Source organism: Prosopis cineraria, unplaced genomic scaffold, assembly GCF_029017545.1.
Source record: "Prosopis cineraria cultivar Desert tree isolate PC_DT_omini unplaced genomic scaffold, ASM2901754v1 PC9, whole genome shotgun sequence".
Classification (NCBI taxonomy): domain Eukaryota; kingdom Viridiplantae; phylum Streptophyta; class Magnoliopsida; order Fabales; family Fabaceae; genus Prosopis; species Prosopis cineraria.
In genome coordinates, this window is record NW_026555340.1 from 30,621,184 (window position 1) to 30,647,323 (window position 26,140).

Here is a 26,140-nt window from a genome sequence, read left to right on the forward strand (position 1 = left end):
TTGTCATACACATAATAGATTCATATTTTGATTTGAAACCAAACGCTGACTCATGGGTGTGTGCGTGCGTGCGTGTGTAGACTTGGATTCCCTCCCCCATGTTTCTCCTTTTATCTTCACTTCTCTTATACTTAATTTTTAACCAATGAGATTTTATATTTTATAAAATTATTATTAAAATTAAAATGTTAAATAAAAATAAAATAAAAAATTAAATAATTAAAATTTAACCTGAATATATACATAGTTTAGAAAATTAAAGTAGGAGAAACAAACCCAGGGCCAGAAAAAATGGAGAGGGGATTTGAGTTTTTCGTAAAAATGCTACACTGGGCTGGGTTAGATACATATAAAAAATTACCAGCGTCACTTGCGAGTGTTTCCTTCGGCTCAATTTTTTGTATTGTGTCACGTGAGAATAGAGCAAATAAAACAAAATAAAAACGAATAACCCGGCGACAAACTACTCAGAAGCTTGAACGACAGGAAAAATTGGATTCGATTTCCATGACTTTTTTCTTGTCGGATTCACTCCTCTGGTTAGCATGGTGGAAACTATCCCTATCTGGGCGTGAATAACAAAAAATGCTGATATGAAAGGAAAAAAAGGGAAATAAAAAATAATTAATAAAAACAGCTTGGAGAAATGGAGATACATTTATTACGAAGCATATGTATGACCCACAGAACTTAAGAAAGAGGGACGGCCCATGCCCTGAAGAAGAGCTTTCATCTGAGAGAGATGCATTTATAGTGTCATTGCATTGCAGTGAAACACACTGCATCCACCAACACGTCCCTCATAATTGCACCTGCATGCCCTCTCTAAGCTCTCATCTTCTGAAGTCCTTCTCAACATCAGTGTCTCAATACAGGGGCAAAAAAATCAACATGCCCATGTGCACAGATTCTCCACAGCTAGGCCAATTATGTAAAAGAAAGTTCATTAATCGTAATCCTACAGTGATAACTAATGTTCAGGCAAAAGCCGGAAAAAAAAAGGTGTTCATCTGACAAGGCCTAATTGAAGATGCGTGTGATATAATTAATCTGCATGCATACGTTTTTTTCCTATGATGTCCATGATCATAATATTAGTGTGTTAATAACACAAGTGTGTTTGGAACTTAATTCATTTATATCTTTGCGCATGATCATTGTTGGCCCCAACACAAGTTCATGACTTTTTAAAGACATTTAAAGAAACATTGCCAATTGTAATTGAGACTTTTGCAGCCAAAAGAAACAAGCAAATTACACTCCGAAACAAAGTCACTTGCTAAGTTGAAACGGTTCCTCTCTCAATTGCACTACACGGCATTTCAGATCAATTTCAGAGGCAACGTGTATATATAATTACATATCGCAAAAACCCAAAAAGATTTTGAACCAAAGATTACAAGTGATATGTGCATTTCACCAGGAGCAAAATTCTGAATCCAAAATCCCAGACCTAACATCCGCCAATTGCGAGTATTTCAAAATTTATACAGCCTGCATATATAGAACATTTTTGCAAAATTGACAACACATCACTGTTTGGAGCGCTTTAAGTAGACCATCACACCGATGCTTGTTAGAACAACTGCCCCTGCAATGATACCAAAGCGCAAAGACAATGGATTGACCCTCTCTCTAGTTGCCGTACTGGATTCTGGTGTCGTAATATTGGTTGAATCGGCATATTCCAAATGCAACCTTAAAGCCTGAAATACAAACATGTTTTATAGCAGAACATACATTTGTGCGCGCGTGTGTATGCGTCCCATCCGAATGAATAGATCCCAGGAAGCCAGAAGCACCTTGTTTAAAATTTATAAGAGAACTTGGCATCATTACCTTCATTCCCATGGATCTAGCATGGTTGACAGCAGCAGCAAGATCATTGTCATTTGCGAGAAAAATTTTATCACCTTCATCATCCTCATACTGAAAGGGAGGGAAGTCAGAAGGACAACTTATACATACGTAGCAAAAACAAAAAGGTATGAGAATCGAAGTAAGCATAAAACACACCAAAATTTGAGGACCTCCTCCATCTTTAACATGATCAATTCTTTGCATAACAGCAGATAAAAGATCATCAAAATGTTCCACGCCTAAAAAAAAAAAGGCAAGATAACAATATTTCTGAGATGATTTGAGCGAAAGTTCTTTCAATTTATAACAATTAAATTAGACGGGGTAGGGACCCAGAACAATATGACTGTAGCTACTAGCAACGGGGCTAGAATTCCTAAAATGCTTTCATCAAAATAATCGCTTACCACAGTTGAATCGATGTACATGACCCTTGAGATCCTCAAATTTAAAGGAAAACGAATTTTCAAAACCAACAGACGGATCTACAGACTTGGCAGTATCTCCCCCCTCTGAAGCCACTAGCCCAGAAAATTCACTGCAATAAAAAATCTTTAGGGCTGATTTAAAGAAAAAAACCATATCTTAAATCTGAGCATAATCTATGCCACCAGAGTACCTGTGAGAGTCAAAATCTTCCATTGACTCTGTAGAAAAAGCTGAGTCCCAAAACTTTTGCATAACTGTGTTTGAGATATCATTGGCCCCTCCCGTGCTACTTTCGACCTGCAAAATACACCATTTATTTATCTGACGCAGGCACCTATATGCTCTAATGCGAGTACTAGATATAAATGGAAATTATAACACCTCTGATTTTGTCTTAAAACACCTGATGAAGAAAAGAAGGTCATGTAGGTACAGGGAAAGGAATAAAAACAAGGTCCATTACTTCTACAAGACTAAAACCACAAAACGCTTGATGCTGACGAGAGATAAACATTCAAATTAACTATGATCAAAAGTGTGGCAATCTCCAACTGAAAATGGATACCCTCAATACTATCATCATTAAGAATATCTGACAACAATGTTCTCCAACATATGGATTCTTTTGACCACTAAAAATCTTCAATTAAATGTCCAGCAAGAGAACAATAGATGTAAAAATAATAAAAAAGGCGTCAGAATCTGGAATATCCCTTAAATTCTAAGGATACTCCCTCCAGCTAGGCAAAGAAATATTTATCTCAAATATGATGTTTACCATAGCAATCGCTGCTTGAGATATCTGTAAAACATCTACACAAGCAGCAATATTTCCATCTGCAAAACAAATTATATTCAATATCTACAATGTCAGGAACTACCTATGAAATTAAGAAGGCAAAACTCACCTCTGTCCAGCAAGGGAAGATGCAAGAACTTCCCTTCATGCATCATATGCAGTGCTTCAAGAATTGTGGTATCTAATGATGCACACTGTGGATTTGGAGTCATTACCTAATGAAAAGAAGTATGGAAGAGAAGACGTGAAAATAAATCCAAATCAGACAAAATTTCCATGCAAACATGAACATCAATAAGAGGAAAAGGAATCTCACTATAAACCCCACTTTTCAAACTAGAATTACATCCAAAAGTTCCAAAAACGACAAATTGGACTAACCTTTTCAACTAGAGTCAATTCAGGAGAAAGATTTTGAGCCACAACCCGCATGAGGATGTCCTTTGAACTGCGTGAGATATTTAAATATTAAAAGTTCTGAAGTCAAAGTCCGATTCATAGATTGTTCAAGGAGGATTCTTGCTGGAAAAGCATGTAATACATATGTTGTTGCCATATCCATATTATGGGCTTCTCAAAGAAAAGAATGTCCTATGAAATAGATATTACGTGAGTATCCCCAGAATTTTGTTTCCCGCCGCTATAATGGCAGAACTAACATGCAACTCCCGCATTCTTTTCGCAGCTACATAGACAGGATCTGCCACTGATGTAATAGCAACCCTGTGAATACATAAAGCTAGACAACTTGGTAAAACCACAAATAATATCTGAAAATATGGGTGAGTCTCTTTGCAATTTCAATGCAAAAATGCGAAAATATAATCTGGAATATACTTTGCATTTTCACCAATTATTGTTGACAGGGAAGGCTTGAACACGTGGTCCCTCAATGTTTCAATGAAAGTGTTTGGAGCTGATAAAAATGACAGCAAATGAAACGTAGTATTAGAATAATTACTATATGCTGGAAATATATGGCAACAGATCTAGCAAGCTGTACCACAATCTGGCCATTCTTTCATCAATAAAATTACTTAAGGCTGGTAGCTTTTAACAATTCGAAACATTCAAGACACCAGGAACATGAGAAGCCAAAAGTTTTGTGGAAGAAAAATTGACAAATAAAAAGTAAATGCACATGTGATTGATATTGAAGGTAAGAAGTTTTTGCAAGTTAAAAGACCCATAAATAATGCCCAAGATTTTTTTATCTGTTTATAGTCCTCCTTAAAGCATCTGATTCCCCATTGCTAGGAACTCTACACCAAAATCCTTATACATTTATGTTGGGTATTCCAACAAGTGGGGCCATATTTACCAAAGGAAGCCCAAAGGAAACACCCAAGAGCAGGAAAGGCAAGGGCAGAATGGGAAAGGCACAGCAAATAACGGTGTCTGACACTGTCGGGGTAGTGGAGGGGGTAAAAGGAGGGTGGGTTTCTCTCCTTTATGTTTACTGTAGATCTGGACCGTTCAAATTAAATCTGTAATTTTAAAAATTTTCAAATCTTAATTTTTAAATTCAATTTAATGATCCGGATCAACACTGGTCTCTCCTCTGTTCTTCTCTACAGAGAAGAAAATCCAACTCAATAAAAGGGGTGGGGAGAGACAAAGGAAAGGTAGGCAGTGGTATCATCTTTGTGGAGAGGGCCCGGTCTCTTGAAAACCAGGTTGTGTGAGAGTTCTTTCATGTTCTTTGTTCTTGTTTGATGTTTGAAGTAGGAAATTAGTGTGTGTGAAGCTGAGTAGTGGGTGTATTCTGACACGATCACCTGCATCATAACCGTGACATATTCTCTACATTTTCCCTTCATAATAGAGGATATCCAGTGAATTTCTCTTCATTTATCTGTTATTTGTCTCTCTTTTTATCTGTTATTGGTGCTAATCCTATCAATTTACCCTTAAGGAGGATCAATTTCATAATGCAGGGGACTGGGCAAAATTAGAGACCTAATAAGTAGCTCAGTAAATTTACTTACAATCACTAGTTCAGTTCGTTTGGGGGGGGGGGGGAAAGAAAATCATTAGTTCAGTACTCTAATGTCTTATAAGAACAATTGTTCCAACCAGCTAAACTGTTACTCCGTTGACGTTCCAGCCCTCCAACTGCAGCAGAAATGGCACTTCCCTGCTCTGAAGCCTTCTCCATCTTAACTATGGCATCATAAAGACATTTGGTGATATCCAGCAAGGCAATGACTTCACCATTTTCCACTACAGGGAGGTGCCTGAATTTACCTTCCAGTTGAAAAGGAAAAAATATATCTCATTTGATGAAATTATTATGCGTAAGACATCCTGTAGGTTCATTAGTATAAGACGTAAACATAAAGAAAATATAACAGGGGCATTTCAAGTCTTGCAATCCGAAAATAAACTAATTAAAGAAACGAATGGAACCTATTTACAGGAAAAAGACAGATAATAAGACCCTAATTGCAAAATAATAGTACAAGTCACTACAATATCAGATAAAGGTTGAAGTATACATGAAAGACTGTAACTTCACTAGACATCATTGGGCGCAGAGAAGAGGGCAAAGGAAAATAATATTAAACAGAGGGGAAAGCACGCCAAAGTTTAAAAAAAGGTCTATTTTTAATATGGCAAATCTAGTGAAGTCTTATGCCAGCAAAAATCATTACACAAACAAAAGCCATAACAATGTAAACCATAAAAATTATTCAATTAGTAAATAAAAAAGGCTGAAAGCACCAAGTTAGCAGTAGGAACATCATGGAAGAAAGAGTTGAAGGGTTAATAAACAAACAAAAAATGACAACTTAGTATTTTAATCCATGTTATACAGACCAAAGGATAAAAGAAAAGATGATTAAGTAATCGCCCGGTTCCAAGGCCCCATGAATTGCTAATGTCAAGGTATCTAAAACATGGGCCTTGATTAACACTGATCGTGACATTTCTGAAAACAGATTCATCAAATATAATTGTTTATCATATAGGTCACAACGCTTTTACAATGCATGATTCTTGTGTTGTAGTAACTAAGATATAAATATATAAAATCTATAACCCTCCCTTTCTCCACTCCGCATTCCTCAGGCATTCTGCCTCCTCTGTAACCAACTAAAAGAAAAAACACAAAACGGATTAGAAAATGAACAGAAAAATGTAATAGACACAAAAGTCTAAAAAATACGTTCCAACATTTAATTTGTGAGCTGAGCTGCCATGTAACAAATCCCATGTTCATGGCGAAGTGTGGAGCTAATAATCAATGGTCATATAACATAGTTTGAATGCTCTCATCATGGTGTTCCATAATATTTTCATTAAAATGAACCCGCTTTTGGAGAAGTAAAGTGCAAGATGTAATAACTAGTGTGGGATAAAGTAATTACTAAGATCTGATCCAATTGCTCAACGAAAGAGCTCGATCAAACTCAACTAAACTAGAAAGTTGATGGCAATGATACATGATATCCCACTTTTAATTTACCAACTCAAACATCTATAACAATAACAACGATGAATGTGATCGTGAGAGGGAAGCCAACCTTGAACCATCTTTTGTAGAGCTTCTATGGCCATAGAATCCGATTTCAGAAAAATAGGATTACGTGTCATTATCTTAGACATTATGGTCTGCTCTGGCCGTAATCCTTCGGCTATAACTCTAGCCGCGATGTCCTGACCACAAGACATACAAGCTTCAAACATTCCATAAAGAAAAAAAAAAAATACAAGCGCACTCTATGGACAAAGTAAGAATGCACCTTGTCAGTCACAATTCCAGAAAGCAAAGCATTAGCATCAGTCAACAAAACAGCATCAATATGGCGAGTTGCCATACGTCGACATGCTTCAGAAACCGTGGTGCCCTCGGGAATTGTGAGGGCTTTTGACAGTCGAAGCTTCTTGACCGACCTATCTTCCCCAGCTGGCCTGATTCGCGAATCAACCCGATTAAACAAAAAATGTCAACGAGAAACCCATCCGTGAAAAGCTCTACATAATGTTGTTTCGAGGAAAGAACTCGAAACAAAAATTTGTAAGCGACATTGTCGTTCTTATAATGCTCGCATGGGCAAAACCAGCACATGATTGAAGCATTACGTGCAAAATAAATCCACCGTAGACATGGGAAATTCACCCATTAAAACACGAAGCCACGACGTTCAACATGCATGAAACGACCAAATGAAGCTCGATAACATACAATGATAAAATTTAATTTGAGACGACGAACTCCTCCAAAGACGCTTAGAATGACGGGTACGACAGGAAACGATATACATATACAACGGATATAGTTTTATTTTCGAAGCGTAATTGTGCATAGAAAACAATGTAAATAATGAAGAAGAAAGAGGAAGAGAGAGAGTTACGGTTGATCAGTGGGAGAGGAAGGTTCATTGCCGCTGCCATTTTCGCCGGAAAGGGACCTTCTGGAAGCGGAGGGAGCTCGCTTATGGTTGGCGGTGTTCCTCCTCGGACCAAGAGGAGCCACTAGACCGCTCATATTCAATCGGATCACCGGTTCTCTCTGCCTGTCTCTTTCTATTGCCCTCAGATATTGTCTCCAACCTTGCGCCCACCACCTTCCTCTCTCTCTCTCCCTCTCTCGCCAAAAGCTTGGATTTCTATTTTCTATTTCTTTGATCTTTCTTTTGCCCTGCCCATGAAAGGGTCAACTTTAATTAATATTTCGATTTTAATTTTAGGAAAAAATAAATCACTTATAGTAATTTTGGTTTTATTAGTTTTTCCACTTCATAATTGTACTTCTAGCTATTTGGATTTGGAAATAAGAAGTATTATTTGCAATTATTGTTCTTGAAATTTTTTTTTAAAACTAGATTTACTGACTTAAGTTATGCCAAGTACTTCGATTTCAATGAATGCATTTTGCAAACTAACATTTTAGTAGAGTGGGAGTTGATTGGCGCTCGCTAATTCCCGCTCTAACCTTGTAAGGAGTACCGCCCCGTCAGGTGACCGTGAGACTCATCTTTCTACATAAATTTATGGTGTTTAATTAACCAGATTCCTTTCCTGCACCGAGATCAACACCAGGAAAGAGGTGGGATGGAAGTTTTTTTTTTTTTTTTAATGAATGAAGGGTAATTGGGCCATAACAAAATATAATTTCAACCCAATCATTTGATCATCCAGTGTCATTTTAATTGGGGGAATGACAAATAAATCCTAAATAAAAATATAATAATTTGGAACCTAATTGTCCTTAAAACTTTTGATGAATTGATAAAAATATTGTTTAATTTAAAAAGTGAAAAAATTGTGAATGCATGCATAAACCACTTTAATCATTTATTAAATCAAACATGTGAATTTTAAAATCAAAGTTATGAATAAAAAAACTTTATTATACTATGTTAATTGAAGAAAAATTGATAGAGTATAATGATGTCTTGCAATCTATATAGCTAACCCCACTCAATAAGATAAAAGCTTGTTGTTATTGTTGTTAAATGAGGAAAAATGATGAAAAAAGTTACAAATGCCATAATCACTTTAATCATTTGCTAAACTAGAGCTGTAAATTTTAAAATTAAAGTTGTAAACACAAAAAAATTGTTGAACTTTGAACAATTAAAGGGTATTTTTGTCATTTCATTATAAACTATAATGGCAATTAGGTCCTCTGGAACATATACAAGGTATCATCACATTTTCACATAACTTTTTATCATTTTTTTATTTTGAAAGGATTTATTTGTCATTCTCCCTTTTGTTATTAAAAATAAAAAGGGAACATGACAATAAAATTTTTCCTAAAATATATAAATAACAATGTGATCTTTCAAAATGCCATAATTTTCCTAAAGTTTTTAGAAATTTTTTTTATTTTTTAATAAATTTATCTAAATTATTAAATTTTCCTTGTTGAAAATAAATTCATAATTTTCCTTTTTATATTCGCAACTTTTCTCATATTCATAACAATGCAACAACAAATAAGAAATTTAACATGCAAAGTTGTGATTTACTGTTGTATTGTTGTAAATTTAAGAAAGATTTTTCAATAAGAATAATTTGATAATTTATATAAATTTATTAATGCCAAAAATGTTTTTAAAGACTTTAGGAGAATTATGATATTTTGAGGGATTAAATTGTCATTTATATATTTTAAGAAGATTTTATTATTATTATTATCCCAAATAAAAATATAGTGTGATCTTATATTCAAATTCTCTCTATAAATTTTATTTCAACGGAGGTAATAAAAAAAGTAAGGCATTCTCATTGGAGAATGAGATGGCAATCTTCTATTAGTCTCATATACTCACCGTATTATAGCTATAATCAGCCCGAAAAGAATTAAGTTATGATATTTATCATAAGTTGGCTCCATATCCTCATAATTAGCCCAGTACTGTCGGAACAGTATGATAGTAGTAGGGAAACTCGACGATCAATGGTGCAAGAATAACATCCTCTTGGTTTGAAAACCTTGAACAAAATTTTACCCACAGATCTCCTCAGAAAAAGTTAAATTTGTCTGGCAGTGAGGACTTTTTAAGACAGCCTTCCACTGCTTCATCTTGATGGTCCTACCCTCTTCTTGTCTCTATTTCATGCTCTTTCCTTTTCCCTCTGACATTCCTCAGATTCTGCATTCATTTCCGGCTTCATGATCTTGCAGTTGGTTAAGGTATCTCACTTCTATTTTAACATTTTAGGGGGTTTTTGTGCGTTTATTTAAAAGGTATTTTTGCATTGGAATTTGGGGTTTCTGGATTTTGATTTTAGAGATATTATGATGTCGCGTGAAATTGGGGAGACTTGGCATTGGTAGGTACCTGTCTGTCGAACGAGTTGTTTGAATTTTGAGTCTCAAGTAATAGGCATTCAATGCAGTACTTCACCCCCTCTTCAAAAGGGCACTGTGACTGTCTATGTACCAGTATCATGTGAGTGGACAGTGATATTAGGCAGTTTCACTTGATGTTAAAATGGTGTTAGATGAGCTGATAAGTGAATTCTAAGCAAAGCTGATAACTACCTTCTTATTTTATTTTCAAATTTCTTCAGATTACATAAATGTTACTTATAGATTTTTCCAACTCCATGCTTACGTACTGATCAAAATTCATAAGCTAGACAAAAGTCTAATGCAATGTCTATCCCCAGAGCAATGTCTAGGTTTCTTTCACTTTAAGCTAAGACTAAGACTGTAGCCAATGGCGTTTGTGAAGTGAAATTCCAGATAAAGTATTTTCGAGTTAATTTAAGGTATTAATCTTGCTTAAATTGTAGATGGAACATCGGAGTTGGTTATGGTGCAGGAAATTATCTGACAAGAGTCTGGCGAAACAGAGAGTTTGGGATCAATGTCATCCCATTCAGAAAGATTCCTCCATGATCAGGTATGCAGTGGTATAACAGTTGCAATTGACTCCACTTTCTTTCTTTTGTTTTTTTAATACTACTTTTCCTTTCTTTCCTTTTCTTTTCCTTTCTTTTTGATAGGGTAGATTGCTAGAGTTCAGTGTTCATGATCCTTCATGGTCTGATTATATTTCTTTCCATCACTATCTTTGCTATTTTTGTGGCAAAATAACAAATTTATAAGCCTTCTCAGACAATATCTTATGGTCATTGTTTCGCTTTCTGAAAATGATAGCTTGCAGTGTCTAGGCAAGATGCAAACAATTATCCCTTGTTTTGCAAGTTAAGTATTCCTTTTCTAAAGGTGGTAGGCCTTTACCGGTAACTGAGTCACAGTCAAGTATCAGATATGTGGCTGTTTTGATTATTCTAAAGTTGTCTTGAAATAGATTCAGATCTTATGTTTTTGCCATGATTTTGAAGGCATATCTAACCCAAACTACTACTACATCTCCGGAAGTCATGAATGAAGAAGAGGTTACTGATGTGAAGATTCTAAAAGAAAAATTATCCGCTGCTCTCCTGGGCATTAGTGTCAAAGAAGACTTGATAAAGCAGTATGTAAATGTTACCGAGGAAGCAATCTCAAGTATTTATCTGCTAACTAGATAAAGTAGAAAATTAAGAGATTAAGAAGAAAATCTCATGATAAAGCATCCTGCAACTCATATTTATCTTCTAAGAATAACAGTTTAGGATTTGCAGCTGTATCACATTTAAGATCATTAATTAAGTCTTCTGGCTTTATACTCATTAGTCATTACCTTTTGCTTCTCCTTAAATATTACATCATCAACGTCCGTCTTATCAAGAATGATGAGCACGTGTCCAATCCTGAAAATACTTTATCATTTAATTTAAGTCAGAATATACTTACTCGTACACTAATATATTTGCCCTGATTTGGCATTCGAAGATTTATGGAATGATTTGGCAGCTGTTGTTGACATTAATGTTTGTGGTGATATTGTTGAATTTATGTGAACGACTCTGAAGGCCTCACAATTAGCACTTGCCATTTCTTTTGTTTGCTTTGGAACTCAAGAATTGAACTACATGATGTTGGCTTCTGGTTATATTTAGGTTGGGAGAAGGCTGAAGATGATGTGTTGTCTTTTAAACAACAAGTTGACGCTGCAAAGTAGAACAATTCACATCTTGAAGACCGAGTTAGTCAACTTGATAGGGAACTCAAGGAGTATGCGAGGCAGCTTCGACAATCTAGAGAAGATCAAGAACGAAAGATCCATGAAGCAGTTGCAAACAATTCTCTTGTTTGGGAATCAAAAAAATCAGAGCTTGAGGGTAAAGTTGTTGAGCTTGAGACCCAGTTTTAAACAGCTAAAACAGAAACTATTGCATCAATTAGTTTTGATCTTAGACAGAAACTTGAGGTTGTGGATAAAGAGAATGCAAGCCTTAAACTTGAGCTACGATCTCAACTCGAAGAAATCGAATTCATGATCACTAAGCGGGATTTAAGTACACAAGCTGCAGAAGCAGCAGACAAGCAACATTTAGAAAGCATTATGAAGGTTGCTAAGCTTAAAGTTGAGTGCAGGAGACTAAAAGCCATTGCTCATAAAACATGCTCTACTAATGATCATATGTCTTTGACTGCTTCCTCAGTTTATGTAGATTCCTTCACAGATAGCTTGTCAAAAAGTGGAGAGAGGCTGCATACAATTGAAAATGATGCCAATGAATGTGAGTGAAGTCATTCTAACTCATGGTCATGGCTATCTGCTTTGATTAAAGAACTTGATCAATTCAAGAATGACAAGACTACCAGAAAAAGTCATATGGCCACTTCCATTGAGATTAATCTCATGGATGATTTCCTTGAGATGGAAAGGCTTATTGCATTGCCAGACCCAGAGAGAGGAAGTAGTTTTCTTGAGGCAGCACCATCACTAGATCAGCCTAAAGGTGACCAAAACACAACCAAATTTGATATGGAATCTATGATTCAAAGGTATTCTGAATTGGAAGAACACCTAAAGAAGATGGAGGTTAATAGATTTAAGGTTGAGATGGAATTGGCTGAGTGCCGAGAGCAGCTACTTGTATCATAGAGTCAAATAAAGGATACAGAGTTGAAGATAGCAGAACTTCAAACTCAGCTAGATCTGGTAAAAAAATCAACTAAAGAAGCATATGGAGAACTAGAGGAAGCCAAAACAAAGAATGAGGTAGCGGGTTCAAACCTCACAATTCTTCAAACTAAGGTATAGGAATTGGTTCACTGGAGGAAGAGATTCAGAAGGAGCGAGCTTTGTCAGCTGAGTATAATGCCAAGTGTGAGAAGTTGGAGGATGAGCTTTCAAGAATAAAGCATGATGATCAGCTTCAGAGAGAAACTGAGATACTGGATAAGGAAGGAATTACTAGCGAATTAAAGTTAAAGCAGGTCAGTTTGCCATATTAAGCCTTCTATAATAAAAATTATCAAGTACATGTTATGCTTAAACATGACCTCCATGTATGTACGCGCATAATCATGGTCTTTTGATTGACCTAGAGTATAGCTTGTCGATTGATGTTAGTTTACTAGTTTCAGGCATATTTTTATGATCTGTTAATATTTGGGGGAAATAATAACTAGTGGGAGTCCAGAATCTTTCTTGGAATTGCATTTGTTGATTAGTCAGCTAAAATAAGTGATATTTGTTGATTTTATGCATCAACAATTTTAATGAATATCTTTTTTTAATTTTTTAGATCTTCCATTGCAGGAGAAGGAACTTTCATTGGCTGCTAGTAGATTTGCAGAGTGCCAGAGAACCATTGCATCTCTTGATCAGCGTTTAAAGTCTCTTGCGACATTGGAAGACTTTCCACTTGATTCTTAGAAACCCATGGAGCTAACTAGTGAAGTTAAACAAAGTCCTAAAGGTGTAGATCAACTCTTACAATTACGTCACAGTGATTTGAATTTCCAAAAAAGAGATTTTGTGTCCTCAATATTTAGAAACCTGCATATTGCCTCTGAGAAAAGCCATAATGGTCTTGGAAAGTCATCCCTCAAAAGTAAGAGCGTAAGCAGAGCAGGACGACGCTGAAAATCATAGGGGGAAAGTTGGAGAAAAGATAACCCCCCAAAAAAATAAATATAAAGTGACTAAAAAAATGGGTAGAGAAAAGACATGCTAAGTTTCTACTCTGTAATCATTGTTTATCCAATTCTTAACTTATGGATTCAAAATGCATCCCTGTAAAGTTACTTGTGTGCCTGTGGGTGTGTGCTAGCGTTTGCATAAGTAATAATAATATACTAATATGAAAGCAAATAATTTTCTTGGATAGGAATATTAGTACTAGAATCGGTTATTCGAGTCAGCCTGACAGGCTAGCCACAACCCACTCAAAAAAAGTTAGGGTTGGATTTAAAAAAAATACGATTTTAGAAATTTTGGGCCAAGTCCGATCAGGTTCGGGCTTGGCCCAAATACTCGAATAAAAAAATTTTACTTTACAAAATATATAAAATATGAGAAATATTAGTTTTTTAAGTTTTAGGTTATTTTATATTAAAATACCATATATTTGAGTCCTATACATCATTTAAGTATAAAAAAATATATTTTATATTTTTATAAAACAAAATAATTAATTTTAAAGTGAAGATCATTTTAAAAATAAATTTTGGGTATTTAGGCCATCCAAAGTTTGAAGCCCGAAGAAATTCAGGTTGGGCTTAGCTATTCGGGCTTTTTAAAAAGTCAGGCCTGTTTGGGTTAGGGTTAAGCTTGAATAAGCCCGCTTCACTCAAATTTCCAACTTTGAATATTACTGAAATGAGGCAATTTCCTACTTTTGATGGGTTTTTTTAGCTTTTGTTTAGTCGTGCCATTTTGTGTTTTGATCTATCATTCCAGAAACAAGAACATTCAGCAGCGGAAACAGGAACACAAACAAACACTAGTTGGTAAATTATTTACTAGGTGTCTAAAATTTTTTTCCCTTAGCGAATAGTAAGGATGTGATGTGAAAATCTAATTAAATCTGATTTTAACTTAATTAATTTGACCAACAATTGATCTATGTATCTATGTGTAATATTCATAAAAGTTATATTGTTTATAAGTTTCACCAAAAAAATATATACAAAACATTCAATTAGACATTCAAATTAGATTGAAATAATCAATTTGCATGATATCATAGTTAATTTTTTTATCTTATATAATTCATCTAATCGTTTGTTGTTATATAAAAATTAAAATATTTAACCTTAAATCGCAAACAATTGATTTGCTTGTGGCTTCCTTAGCTTTAAAATTGGGTTAAATTATTATCATTATTTTAATAACACCCATTCCAACTATCAGGACTGTTTGCTAATTGCAAGGGTTAGCTCTAGTTAGTGGTCAATAATCTTCAAAAGCAGTGTTGTTTTGTATAACTTCATCAATGCAAACTCCTTTCCTTTTCTTATCCGAAACCAGGTCCATTGTTGCTGTCGAAGCTCTAGATCTGATTGATTGAACAGTAATCTATGCTGTGACGTGAATTAGTAAAAATAGCACACAAAGTCAAAAAGGGTTATATGGTGTAGTGGTTAGCACTCTGGATTTTGAATCTAGCGACATGGGTTCGACTCCCGGTAGCTCCTTTTTGATTTTTGGGGCTGTGCTGTAGCATTTTGGAATTCTTCTTTTGCCAAGTCACCCATAAGAGAAATTTAACAAATTTTCTAAGAGCCAATTGTGATCTTACCAATGTTCTTAAGTGTCCTTTTGAGTGTGACAATGACAGGGTGTTATCTACATATTGAGATACTACCAAATTGCCTGTAAGGTATGGGCGTGGGATTGTGTGATTTCTCCTAATTTTATTAATGCATTTTTTTGTTGATAACTTAAGGGCTGGCTGTGAAAAAATTCCATAAAGATCCTAGGAAAATGAGACTTCGCAGGGTGGCCATAGATTAAAGTCTTCACAAATATTAGTTGGTTGTTATGGAAACACAAATGTAAGAGAATTTTTGAAGGAGCTATTATTAATGCTTAAGATCTTATTCACTCGAGCATTTTTCTCCTCATGGAAGATTCCAACTACTACAAGTATAAACATGCTATACTTAAAGAATTTATTGATAAAGCATACACATGGAGCAGATCGAGCCAATGATTCATACACATGGATGTTGATACCTCTATCCACTATCATGAACAAGTAGCATGTGGCGGATTAGTCAAGAATGCTGATAAAGAATGGATATTAGGCTTCCAACAAACACTACGAGCAATTATAGTCTCTATTATTGAAGTTTATGTGATATGATCACGAATGAAAATTTACAGCCACCATGGTTTTAAATGCATACAACTTTTCTCTAACACACTTAATGCTATTAATCTTCTATTTAGAGTTGATATTGCCAATAATCTCTTTGAGGATGTTACTATGACAACCAAAAAACTGATATATTGAGATTGGGACTTGAAACTCAGTTTTGCAATGGAGAAGGCATGAAATGTGTAAATTACATAGTCAAAATAGTTCATCATTCTGATATGAATATTACGATAATTACTGATTAACGTCATCAGCTATTTTTGGAAGATCTTGAGTCTAATGATTAATTGTTTATAGTTGGTTTTGCTATTGTTTGTGTATCTCAAGCTTAGCTTGCCATTTCAGTTCTAAAAATAAAAAAAACAAGTGTAACTAAAATTTTGTTCCACTGAGAAATTTTATAAAATTTTGTTGCACCATCTTAAGCATGACGCTTCAAGAATAGATGGAGCGCGAAAAAAAAAAAAGGTGCTTCTAAGGTTTGGTGAATTAACAAGGCCATGTCTAGTAGTGAAAAAATCCTGTGATGCCTTTATTTTCCTAATACTTGCCTTCATGTTACCTTTTGTTCATAATTTGAGGCTGTTTTATTTACATTTTTATCAGAAGGGATGAGGCTGTTTTAAACCATCACGAATGTTTAATAAACCCAAGGATTTTAAAAATCTTTAAAATGAAAAAGAAAGGCTAGGATGTGCCAAAATATCTAAAAAAGATTCAAGATATAATTGAAAAAAATGAAAGACTTACTTAAGCCACACAATATTAATAAATATAATGAATTAATTGGATGAATTATGTCAGTGCTTGAATTTTTTCATCAGCATAAAAGTTTAATTAAAATTAATGCAAAATTAAATCCAATCCAAATAATATATTAATAGACTTCACTAAAATATTTAATTTCATTACTTTAATCATTTAACTCTAAATTCAATCCCATAAAAAAAATTTATACGTTGGTTGATATTAACATAATCAAGTAAAATTAATATTCAATATCATCAACATAAAATATAAAATTAACATGAAATTGAAGATTCCCCTGTTCATCTGTTAGATTCCTAACGGTGTAGTTCATTTCCACTGGGCCCGCCTTATTTTGTGTTAAGAAGCAGCTTATGCAGTAGGCAGGCCGCTTGGAAAGAAATTTAGAGGTTCGGGAACCTACGTTCGGGTTCCGGTGGCGACACGGAGGAGGAGGAGAAGCCATGGGAGATGGCAATAGTACCACCGGCACCAATCGGTCCAACAACAATAACAGTGGCAGTTACAATAAGCCTGAGTGGCTACAACAGTACGATCTGATAGGGAAAATTGGGGAAGGTACCTATGGTCTTGTGTTCCTCGCAAGGATTAAGTCTGCGACGAATCGCGGAAAATCAATTGCCATCAAGAAATTCAAGCAGTCCAAGGATGGCGACGGAGTCTCTCCCACCGCTATCCGTGAAATTATGGTCTGCCTCCTCTTCCCTTCTGTCTTTCACATTTTTGCCTTTTTTACTGGCTGCTGCAATTACAGTTTCTGTATCATGAAGGGCCATTTGGGAGTGAGTTCAATGAAATATGAAACACAAGTAGGGATTTTGATATCGAATTTGCAGAAATTACCCTTTTGTTTTGTTGTAATTTTGTAAGTAATGCACTTATCCCACCTTGGAAAAACGAACTAGTTCCACAAGACTTGTCCTTTTCTTTTGGGTTTTCACTCTTGCTCTTTTATTTCATGCACTCCATTTGGAAACAAAATTGACCAATATTGTGTTGACGTCTGATTCAGGAATGGAATGGGGGGTATTTTTATTATTCTCTCAAGATAGGGAAAAGTTAATGCTACTATTCCAATAGCAAAGTTGACAAATGTGAAATTTGATTCTCATGCTTTAATTATAAGATTCTAACATGGGGTTTTGAGGAACCTTTGGCTCTTAAACCCCATACACAAGGGCATGGCTCCGCTGAAGTTTGTTGGCATTAGAACCGTCCACTTCCTTCCAATTGCAAATTTGTGGGGCATGTGGTGACACCAACGCCGTAATGGGAAACTAAGGCTAGCTATGTTAGCAGGAGCCTGCGTGGATACTAGGGCTATTGAGCATGTTGGTATGTTATGGACCCCAATTGCATGGTATCGGACTTGAGTCCCCTGTTGGAAGTACGAGATTTTGATTTGGGGTTTATATGGGCCTTGGTCTCTACAACCTCATATGTGAAATCAAATATTTGGAATGCAATCAGAAGACTTACTTTAAGAATCTTTTGATTCTCCTGATTGTTGTCATTTTTGCACATCTGGTGCCTTGAGAGTTCATTTTGAGTATTTTATCTTATGCTGCAGTTACTCAGGGAGATAACGCATGAAAATGTTGTGAAGCTTGTGAATGTTCACATCAATCATGCAGATATGTCTCTGTATCTAGCTTTTGATTACGCTGAACATGACCTTTATGTAAGTACAATTGTAAAGGATGCGTATTATTTGGATTGGATTCAAATTTATTCGTTTAAATTAAAAATTCATCTCTTTTGGATATCTGCAAAAAAGATCTGATGAAATATGTATTCTTTGATATTTGGTATGATGCCTTTTACCTCAAAATACATGTGCTCTACTTTCTAGTCTTTGTTTTATGAAACTTGGATTTTTTTTTCCTTCAAATAAACCCATTACTCATTTTCGTGCATTCCACTAATGTTGAAGGATCTAGCCCTACTATGGATTTTATATTATTACAATAACCCCAAAGATTTTTGTTTTTTTAATTCTCTCTTGGAATAAATGTATAGGTGGAAAGAAATCTATTTAGCTTGTTGGACAAATTGAATGTAAATGTGCTATTATGATTGCCAGGAAATCATTAGGCATCACAGGGACAAAGTCAGCCATTCTATTAATCAATATACTGTTAAATCATTACTTTGGCAGCTGCTCAATGGACTAAACTATCTGCATAGGTGAATATTCTTTTATGACGTTGAAACTAATTCCTTTTCAATTTTTTCTACATAAATGGGCTCAACATATTTCATTTATGCTGTAGTAATTGGATAATCCATCGAGACCTTAAGCCATCAAATATATTGGTATGCCTCTAGCTGCCTTATCATTGTATACTGATATATTTTTATCTGTTATACATGGCTATGCTTATTTTCATTTCAACTTCCTTCTTGTCCCCTTGTGTTTAGCATGCTTGTTCTTTTTTTTTTCCGTTCATGCATGGATATCTAAGCCTACTTCCTTATTTCTGTACTTCAACCTTCTATGACCAGGTTATGGGTGAAGGAGAGGAACACGGAGTTGTTAAAATTGCTGACTTTGGACTTGCAAGGATATATCAGGCACCTTTAAAGCCATTATCTGAAAATGGAGTATGGGGCATCTTTTTCACCTTGAGAAAATAGTCAAAATACAGTTTACTGTTTGAATTTTGAAATAAAGTGAAAACATAAGTTAGGCCTGTGTTCACGTACCAATTTTGTTAGTAGGCCTTAGTTTAGGAGAGTAGGTAGTTTTTCCTTTTTTATCCAACCGTGTTAAGTCTGTCATTATTAGCTGTCCATTTGTGTTACTTTTGAGCTTTCATTTGGGTGATGTTTTTCATTTTACTAGACTGAGAAAATAATAATGTGCAGGTTGTTGTTACCATTTGGTATCGTGCACCTGAGTTGCTTCTTGGGGCAAAACATTATACCAGTGCTGTTGGTATCCTTTAAGTTTCACTTTTTTGTTTTCTTATTTTCTGGGCAGTCAAGGAGCCACCAGAGAAGTTGTATGCTTTATAATGTTTGTCATTCAAGTTATTGAACTGACGTACTGTTGCATCTTGTGGTTAACTTTAGAGTGATACCATAATGAAATTATCAATTTCTCTTTATCAAAATAAAATTATCAATTTTCTCATGGATACGCCTCAAATTGTTTTTGACAAGGTACCTGGTTTCATTGTTACCACTAGATCAACTTAGGATAGCTGCTTGAATTATAAATGGATTTTACTGAATCTTAGACGAGAGGAAGTCTTGAGGGTCTACAAGAAAGATAAACAATCATGAGGCATTTGAATATCTCGATGTGCTTACAGATTCTAATTTAAAAAGTGACCAGATGATGTCATCTGTCCTTAAACAGTCATTTAGATATGTGGGCTGTTGGATGCATTTTTGCTGAGCTGTTAACTCTAAAGCCACTATTTCAAGGAGCAGAAGTCAAAGCCACACCTAATCCATTTCAGGTTGTTATTCAGTAACCCTTAGCTTTCTGATTCTATTTTTGGTGGTTGTTGCTGTCATGCTGCGATACTTAATGTTTGTATTGGTATTACCTTGTCCATTTTGGATTCTAATTCATAAAATCCTTGTACCAATTATGCAGCTTGATCAACTTGACAAGATATTCAAGGTTTTAGGTAACTCATCTGCTTAAGTATCTCTCTCTGTATCTCTCTCTGTGCTGCGCTTTTTCATGTTCTTAATGAATATTTCAGACTTTCATCATTGGACATTGTTATTGTGCCAGGCCATCCCACATTAGAAAAGTGGCCTTCCCTAGCATATCTTCCCCATTGGCAACAAGATCTTCAGCATATACAAGGGCGCAAATAGTAAGATCTTTTGACAATACTTTAGGTGGCAATTTGTCATTATTTTATGTGTCTCATGCATATAAGTACAGTATTCAGTAAAGAAAAAAAAATGCAGGATAAACCTATTTCCTACTTTTGTTGCTCCTCATTCCTCAAATAATGGAAATTTTCTCCTTTGATGTGTGCATCCAACAGTGACAACACTAGCCTTTGTAATGTTGTACATCTAGCTCCAAAAAGTCCTGCTTATGATCTCCTGTCAAAGATGCTTGAGTAAGCTTTCTTTTTCTTTTACCAAGTTTTTTAGATATAATTTTTATATGATTTGCTTTTAAATGATGCTTTTATTGTTCCCAAATTAAGTTGTCATAAAAATTCATTCCCAAATTAAGTGACAAAAAGGGCAATAGAGTGTGGAGTAAAACTTGACTGGTGCTTCTGATTTTTAATGAAACAAGCTCCACGATGTCATGGTTCATTCATGAGGGCTAGTACTCACCCTATTATATGCACCTATTAATAGTCTTCTTACCTTTTCTAGTTCCAGTCTCAAAGCTCATCAGGTTTAATGTATCTCTTCTTGTTGTCATGCGATACTAAAATTGTAAATATTTTATGTAATGTATAATATTTAAAAATAATTTTCCCATCAAAATTTTCCTATTTTGAATAAGCTATATATAATATAATATATGATGCTATTTTGTGCCTGAGGCGCTAAGGTGTGCACCTTTGACTTCCATGATTTTGATTTTCTTGTGTAGAGTTTCTAGGATTAAATTCATAGTTGCCTAATTACCTAAAGCAATAAGAGGACCAAATTTACTAAGAGCATTCTGACAAAGTTACTTTCCCGTTTCACAATATGCATGTTTTGGTTGCATACATCCTGAAGTATTCTCTTTGGAACCCCTTTTTGCTTCCTCTTTGCTATGATTTTGTCTGTAGTGATTGTGGATGTGTGATGCACAGTTTGCTGTTTTATTGAAATAATTCGTTTATTTCCTTTTCACATACAGATATGATCCTCGAAAGCGAATAACAGCAGCCCAAGCTTTGGAACATGAGTATGGTCTTCTCTTTTTACCTGGCTATTCTTATGTGATTTTTAAGTATCTAAATAACTAAACTATAAGAAAGGCTGAATTATTTCAATTATTTTCTTAATGTTTTTATGTCTATAGTTTCACTGTTCATCTTTTAAGCATTTATGTTTCTTAACTAGGTATTTCAAAATGGAACCACTGCCCGGGCGAAAGTAAGGCCTTTCTTTTCCTCCCTTTTAATTTTGTATCTTCTGTTGTGTTTGTTATTGGGTAAATCCTTTTTAATCACCGCTGATTACTTTTCATTTCTATACATATGCATTAGTAGTTTGACTTAATGGATCCAAGCCTGTATTCCATAAATTTTATTTACTTTAACTAGACAATACCAATTCTCAGTGCTCTTGTGCCCTGCCAACTTGGAGAGAAAGCTGTGAATTATCCCACTCGTCCAGTTGACACAACAACAGATTTCGAAGGGACAACCAATTTGCAACCTCCTCAACCGGTACACAACATCTTTGTTCTTTTTTTTTTTTTTTGTTGCAAATAAGGGCTTCTGGACTGGAAAACGAATACTATTTCAATGTTGGAACTTTGATATGCAAGTGCTGTGCATATTTCGTGTGAAGTGTGCGTTTGGAATTGCTTCTTTGTTTAGCTTTTTACAGCCTTATCCTTCTAACACTATAATGGCAAAAAATTTTAGTGTATAAATTGCAGATAATTTTTAGCTGATGCGCGCAATCAGGTTTGAGAGTATTCAAGTTTAAGTTGATAAAGAATGTGAAGGAGTTTTACAACTTTCCCTCTTTAAACTACTTCTAAAACCTTATTTTCATGAAGAGATGACCAAATCTATCTCTAGTAAAAGTAGTTTTTTGAAGTGACAAAACCTGAACTGGCACATTTTTTTTTCTCTAACTCCACAGGAAATCATGAGGCCTTGACATAATTCATTGTGACTTCCAAAGAGAGGATGGACTAAGTATCTTTACTAATCTGTAACTGTTGCAGTCCCGCTTCAACCTTCAGAAAATAAGATCACATCATATATGTGATATTAATTACTTGAGCCAATCGTACATATTCTTCTTGACTTGGGTGCATTTGATACCTGGGGTCCTGAATGAAATTACAGTTTCCTTGCCTTTCTAAAGAAGTGCTCGTTCACGTTAAAGAATAATTTACATAATTGCAAATTTGCAAGTATGCGTGCACTCACATAGATGCACATTTATAAAACGTTCTCCACTTCTGCTACAGGAAGTTTATACTTTTTTCCTATTCTCTGAGTCAGGTTTCATCTGGAAATGCTGTTTCTGGCAGCATGACTGGTGGTCATGTATCAAATAGATCTGTCCCTCGGCCAATGAATGTTGTTGGCATGCCAAGGATGCCTCCTATGCAAGCTTATAACCTTGCATCCCAGGCAGGGATGGGTGGTGGAATGAATTCTAGTGGCATCCCATTGCCACGAGGTGTTGCACAGGCTCATCCGCAGCAGCAGGTTCAGTGTTTTGTTTTCCCATGTTTCTGTTGGGACAAAAAAGGGGGAGGCGGGCTCTGAATTTTCATTCTCCTTTTCTCTAATGATGTTCTTGTTTACATCGTTGAACAGTTGAGAAGGAAAGACGGTGGAATGATGTTGCCTGGATACCCTCCACAGCAAAAGTCGAGGCGTAACTAAGGTAATGCAGTTTGTTCCATCACTTTTAGTGGCGATGTTGACTCATATGCTTATAGTAATATTTTGAGTATCCTATCTGGTGGAAATATAAAAATTTATACTAGTTCAGGCTATTTCTCAGATTTTCTATGAACAATTTTTGTGTGTATTTAGGAGTCGTGAGAATTCTATGTGAAATACCAAAGAACACTGCTTTCTTAGATAGCTACACTAGGATTCTATTTTTCTTTGGGACCCAATGAAGCACCGCCTGGTTCCCTTGTTTAATATTCACTATGTCTTGTGGCAGAGAATAAATGGTGTATAATATTCTTCATGCTATAATTTTCTGCCAATATTATTGTTTCTGTTGGCATAACTTACGTTGTAAATTGGACCTGGAAACTCCTTAGTATTTTTGCAATAAAGCTGAACTGCTGTATCTCATGGTTAGGTTTTGCCTGTAGATATCAAGTACAGATAGATTGTGGTGAACATTCGAGTACTGGGAACTCATTCAGGAACCCCACTTGGAATGGTTTGCCTCAATTGGGTCCTGGCCTAGTGCAGTCAAAAAGATCATTCTTGCCATGCACTGGAATCGGGATGCTAAAGCATGAGCTACAATGGCCAATATGCCAATGGAATCCGTTGGAGGGGATAAAAGTAGTGTTGGTTAAACTACTGGAGTCATGTGTATATCCTGGTTTCCACGGTACAACCTCGTATTTTAATAAGACTCCCAAAGCCTATAATCTTTCATCAAAGCGTCCAATAGGCGTTTCCTCAGACGGAGTAGAGAACTTATGTTGGTACAATCTTCCGAGGGACTTAACGTTGAAAAATTAAAATTTTGTTCCCTTTGATCTTTATGATTAGGTGGAATCAGATTATTTTAGACAGATCTTCTACATTGACATGGTGATTTTTTTTTTAATTAAACATTTTTCTGTAGTTGTAATTGATTGTGAAAGAATCTTGACGCAGAAAAGTAGCCAAATCTATGGCGTCTTGGCCATGTGGTAGAAGCTGTTTTTATGTGATGACAGATGTATTTTTTCTGCTGGGAAGGTGCAAAAAGTTTGGAGATTTTTTTCCCCTCAAAAAGCAACAAAAGAATTAATGTTGTTTTTTTGCTCAAAAAAAAAAGAATTAATGTTGTTCTTTTAAGATGAAAAGTACACATACAAAATCATTAGTTATAATTAGTTTTACTTTTTGAAACCAGTAATCCTAAAAATATGTTCTTCTAAACAACTTGGAAGAAAGAAAATACTTTTTATGAAAATGTTGCCAAACACAATAATATTAATAGAAATACCAATTACATAGTTTTGCTAAATGCAAATGATTTCGTGTTATGAGATATTAGTTAAAAATGAACGAAGATTTACAGTAAGGCAACCGGACTTGCCTTCTTTTTGGGTGAGTAACGAGACATTGCTTGATCAGGATGGAGTTTTGAAGTTACCATTCCACTCACCAAATTTTTTTTTATTGTTTTGTTTTTGGTTCCTCAATTTCAGGAATTGAACACGAAGGAACGATCCTTGTGTTCTCTTAATTTTCCCATGATTTTGTCTCGTCATGTCTTTTCTTTTTCGTTTTTTTAATTCAATTACTAATCTTTTCCTGTCTTCTTGTCAGCTTGTTAATAATGTACGTTCTCTTACTTTTCTATGACCGTTTCTCTGATTTTGTCTTGTGATGCCTTTCTTTTCTTTAATGAATTATTACTAATCAGTGGTCAACCAGTCAATAATTCATTGGCTCCCAAAATGGGTTTTGGTCTGGAAAATAAGAGGAAGAATGACAATTAAGTTTGAAAACAGTAAATTAATAATAGTTAAGTTTTAATAAAATTTTTTATAAAATGAATTATAAATATCAATTTAAATCGTTACGAAATGTAAACACAAATTTTTATTATAATTTAAGAGTTACATTTAATATTTAAATATTTATTTATAATTAAAACTTTTTATTTTATAATTATTTGAATTGACATTTTTAATTAATTTTTTAAAAAGATCTATAAGAGATTTAACTGTCATTCTCCAAAAAAAAAAAGAATGCAAATTTAGGGTTTTCATTTTCATTTTCTAAAATAAAACAAAATAAATCAGTTGTTCGTCATTTACAAGATTTATAATTAGATCTTGAATAGGGATTAAAAAAAACCAACAAAGCTTTGCGTGCTCTACAAACTACTAGCCAGTTGATTCATGATTGGACTTATTGCAACGAATAAGATGGTTTTCTCCTCTACATTCCATTCTTGTTCTCTAATAATCGTTTACTCCACGCCTCCCAATTGCTTTTCTTTAATGATGTTTACCACTCCTTCTTCCCCATCCATTTTCTATAACTATTCCTCTAACATTCAATGACCACGTCACACCCAGATATAAATCCCGTTATTATAATTTATTTTTACCCAAATTTTAGTTTGGCAAATTTCAGGTTGACAAATTTCAATTGTGCAAACTTTTAACTAAACACATTCCATGACATAATAAAGGACTAGAAGATAGGCTCGTCCTCAAGAACAGGGGGGCTATCTTACAGTCCAAAGGTTTTGAGCGCGCATGTACAAATACAAAAATCTATAAACCATCAATGAATGCTTCGTTCAACTAGTAAAAAAATTATACCTGAAGCATCAAATTCGAATTGAATAAACGTATATACGCTACTTTAACTACTTGCAAGACTGTCCCCCCTTTTGTGCTTACGAGTGGAATTATGAATAAATTTTAAATCTAAATATTAAAAGATTAGTATTATTTTTGAAAACTTTAAAGTTATTGGTTATTCTGTCATGCGTTGGTCATTGACTCTCCCTTTTTTTGGGGGATAGAAACTCATTGACTATAAATACCATATGGTTTACAACTTCTCATCAGCATCATGATGCAATCAACATATAACATTACAAAGCTTGACTTATTTGTTCACTATAAGGATCAAATTAATCACCTTTTTAATATAAATTACATATCAAATTACAGTTTATTTGAACTTATATTAAAAAAAGCCACACTATTATCACATTTCACAGAAG

At 34.8% G+C, this 26,140-nt stretch overlaps 2 protein-coding genes and 1 pseudogene across 4 annotated transcripts; 2 read left to right on the plus strand and 1 right to left on the minus strand.

The window, feature by feature from the left end:
* Positions 1-1,282: 1,282 nt before the first annotated feature.
* LOC129319173 (CBS domain-containing protein CBSCBSPB3-like) lies at positions 1,283-7,608 on the minus strand. Its single transcript, XM_054964162.1, has 14 exons — positions 7,447-7,608; positions 6,835-7,003; positions 6,616-6,748; positions 5,165-5,335; positions 3,926-4,004; positions 3,698-3,811; positions 3,470-3,536; positions 3,198-3,303; positions 3,068-3,126; positions 2,480-2,586; positions 2,268-2,398; positions 2,017-2,099; positions 1,840-1,929; positions 1,283-1,706 (listed from the first exon to the last, which is right to left on the minus strand). Exons 1-14 carry the CDS (start codon positions 7,578-7,580, stop codon positions 1,533-1,535), a joined length of 1,617 nt encoding a protein of 538 aa, XP_054820137.1. The 5' UTR covers positions 7,581-7,608; the 3' UTR covers positions 1,283-1,532.
* A 2,734-nt stretch (positions 7,609-10,342) lies between these two features.
* Positions 10,343-13,536, plus strand: LOC129319762 (filament-like plant protein; annotated as a pseudogene).
* Positions 13,537-16,899: 3,363 nt separating this feature from the next.
* On the plus strand, positions 16,900-24,165 carry LOC129320276 (cyclin-dependent kinase E-1). Of its 3 annotated transcripts, none has more exons than XM_054965641.1 (16): positions 16,900-17,232; positions 18,114-18,224; positions 18,627-18,730; positions 18,817-18,859; positions 19,049-19,147; positions 19,412-19,481; positions 19,916-20,010; positions 20,151-20,184; positions 20,295-20,379; positions 20,557-20,634; positions 21,381-21,428; positions 21,587-21,619; positions 21,807-21,915; positions 22,708-22,917; positions 23,029-23,098; positions 23,531-24,165. In XM_054965641.1, exons 1-15 carry the CDS (start codon positions 16,987-16,989, stop codon positions 23,095-23,097), a joined length of 1,434 nt encoding a protein of 477 aa, XP_054821616.1. In that variant the 5' UTR covers positions 16,900-16,986; the 3' UTR covers position 23,098; positions 23,531-24,165. The 3 variants fall into 3 exon arrangements, with proteins under 3 accessions (XP_054821616.1, XP_054821617.1, XP_054821618.1); XM_054965642.1 differs by having other exon boundaries at positions 23,544-24,165; XM_054965643.1 differs by lacking the exon at positions 18,114-18,224.
* The last annotated feature ends 1,975 nt before the right edge of the window (positions 24,166-26,140 follow it).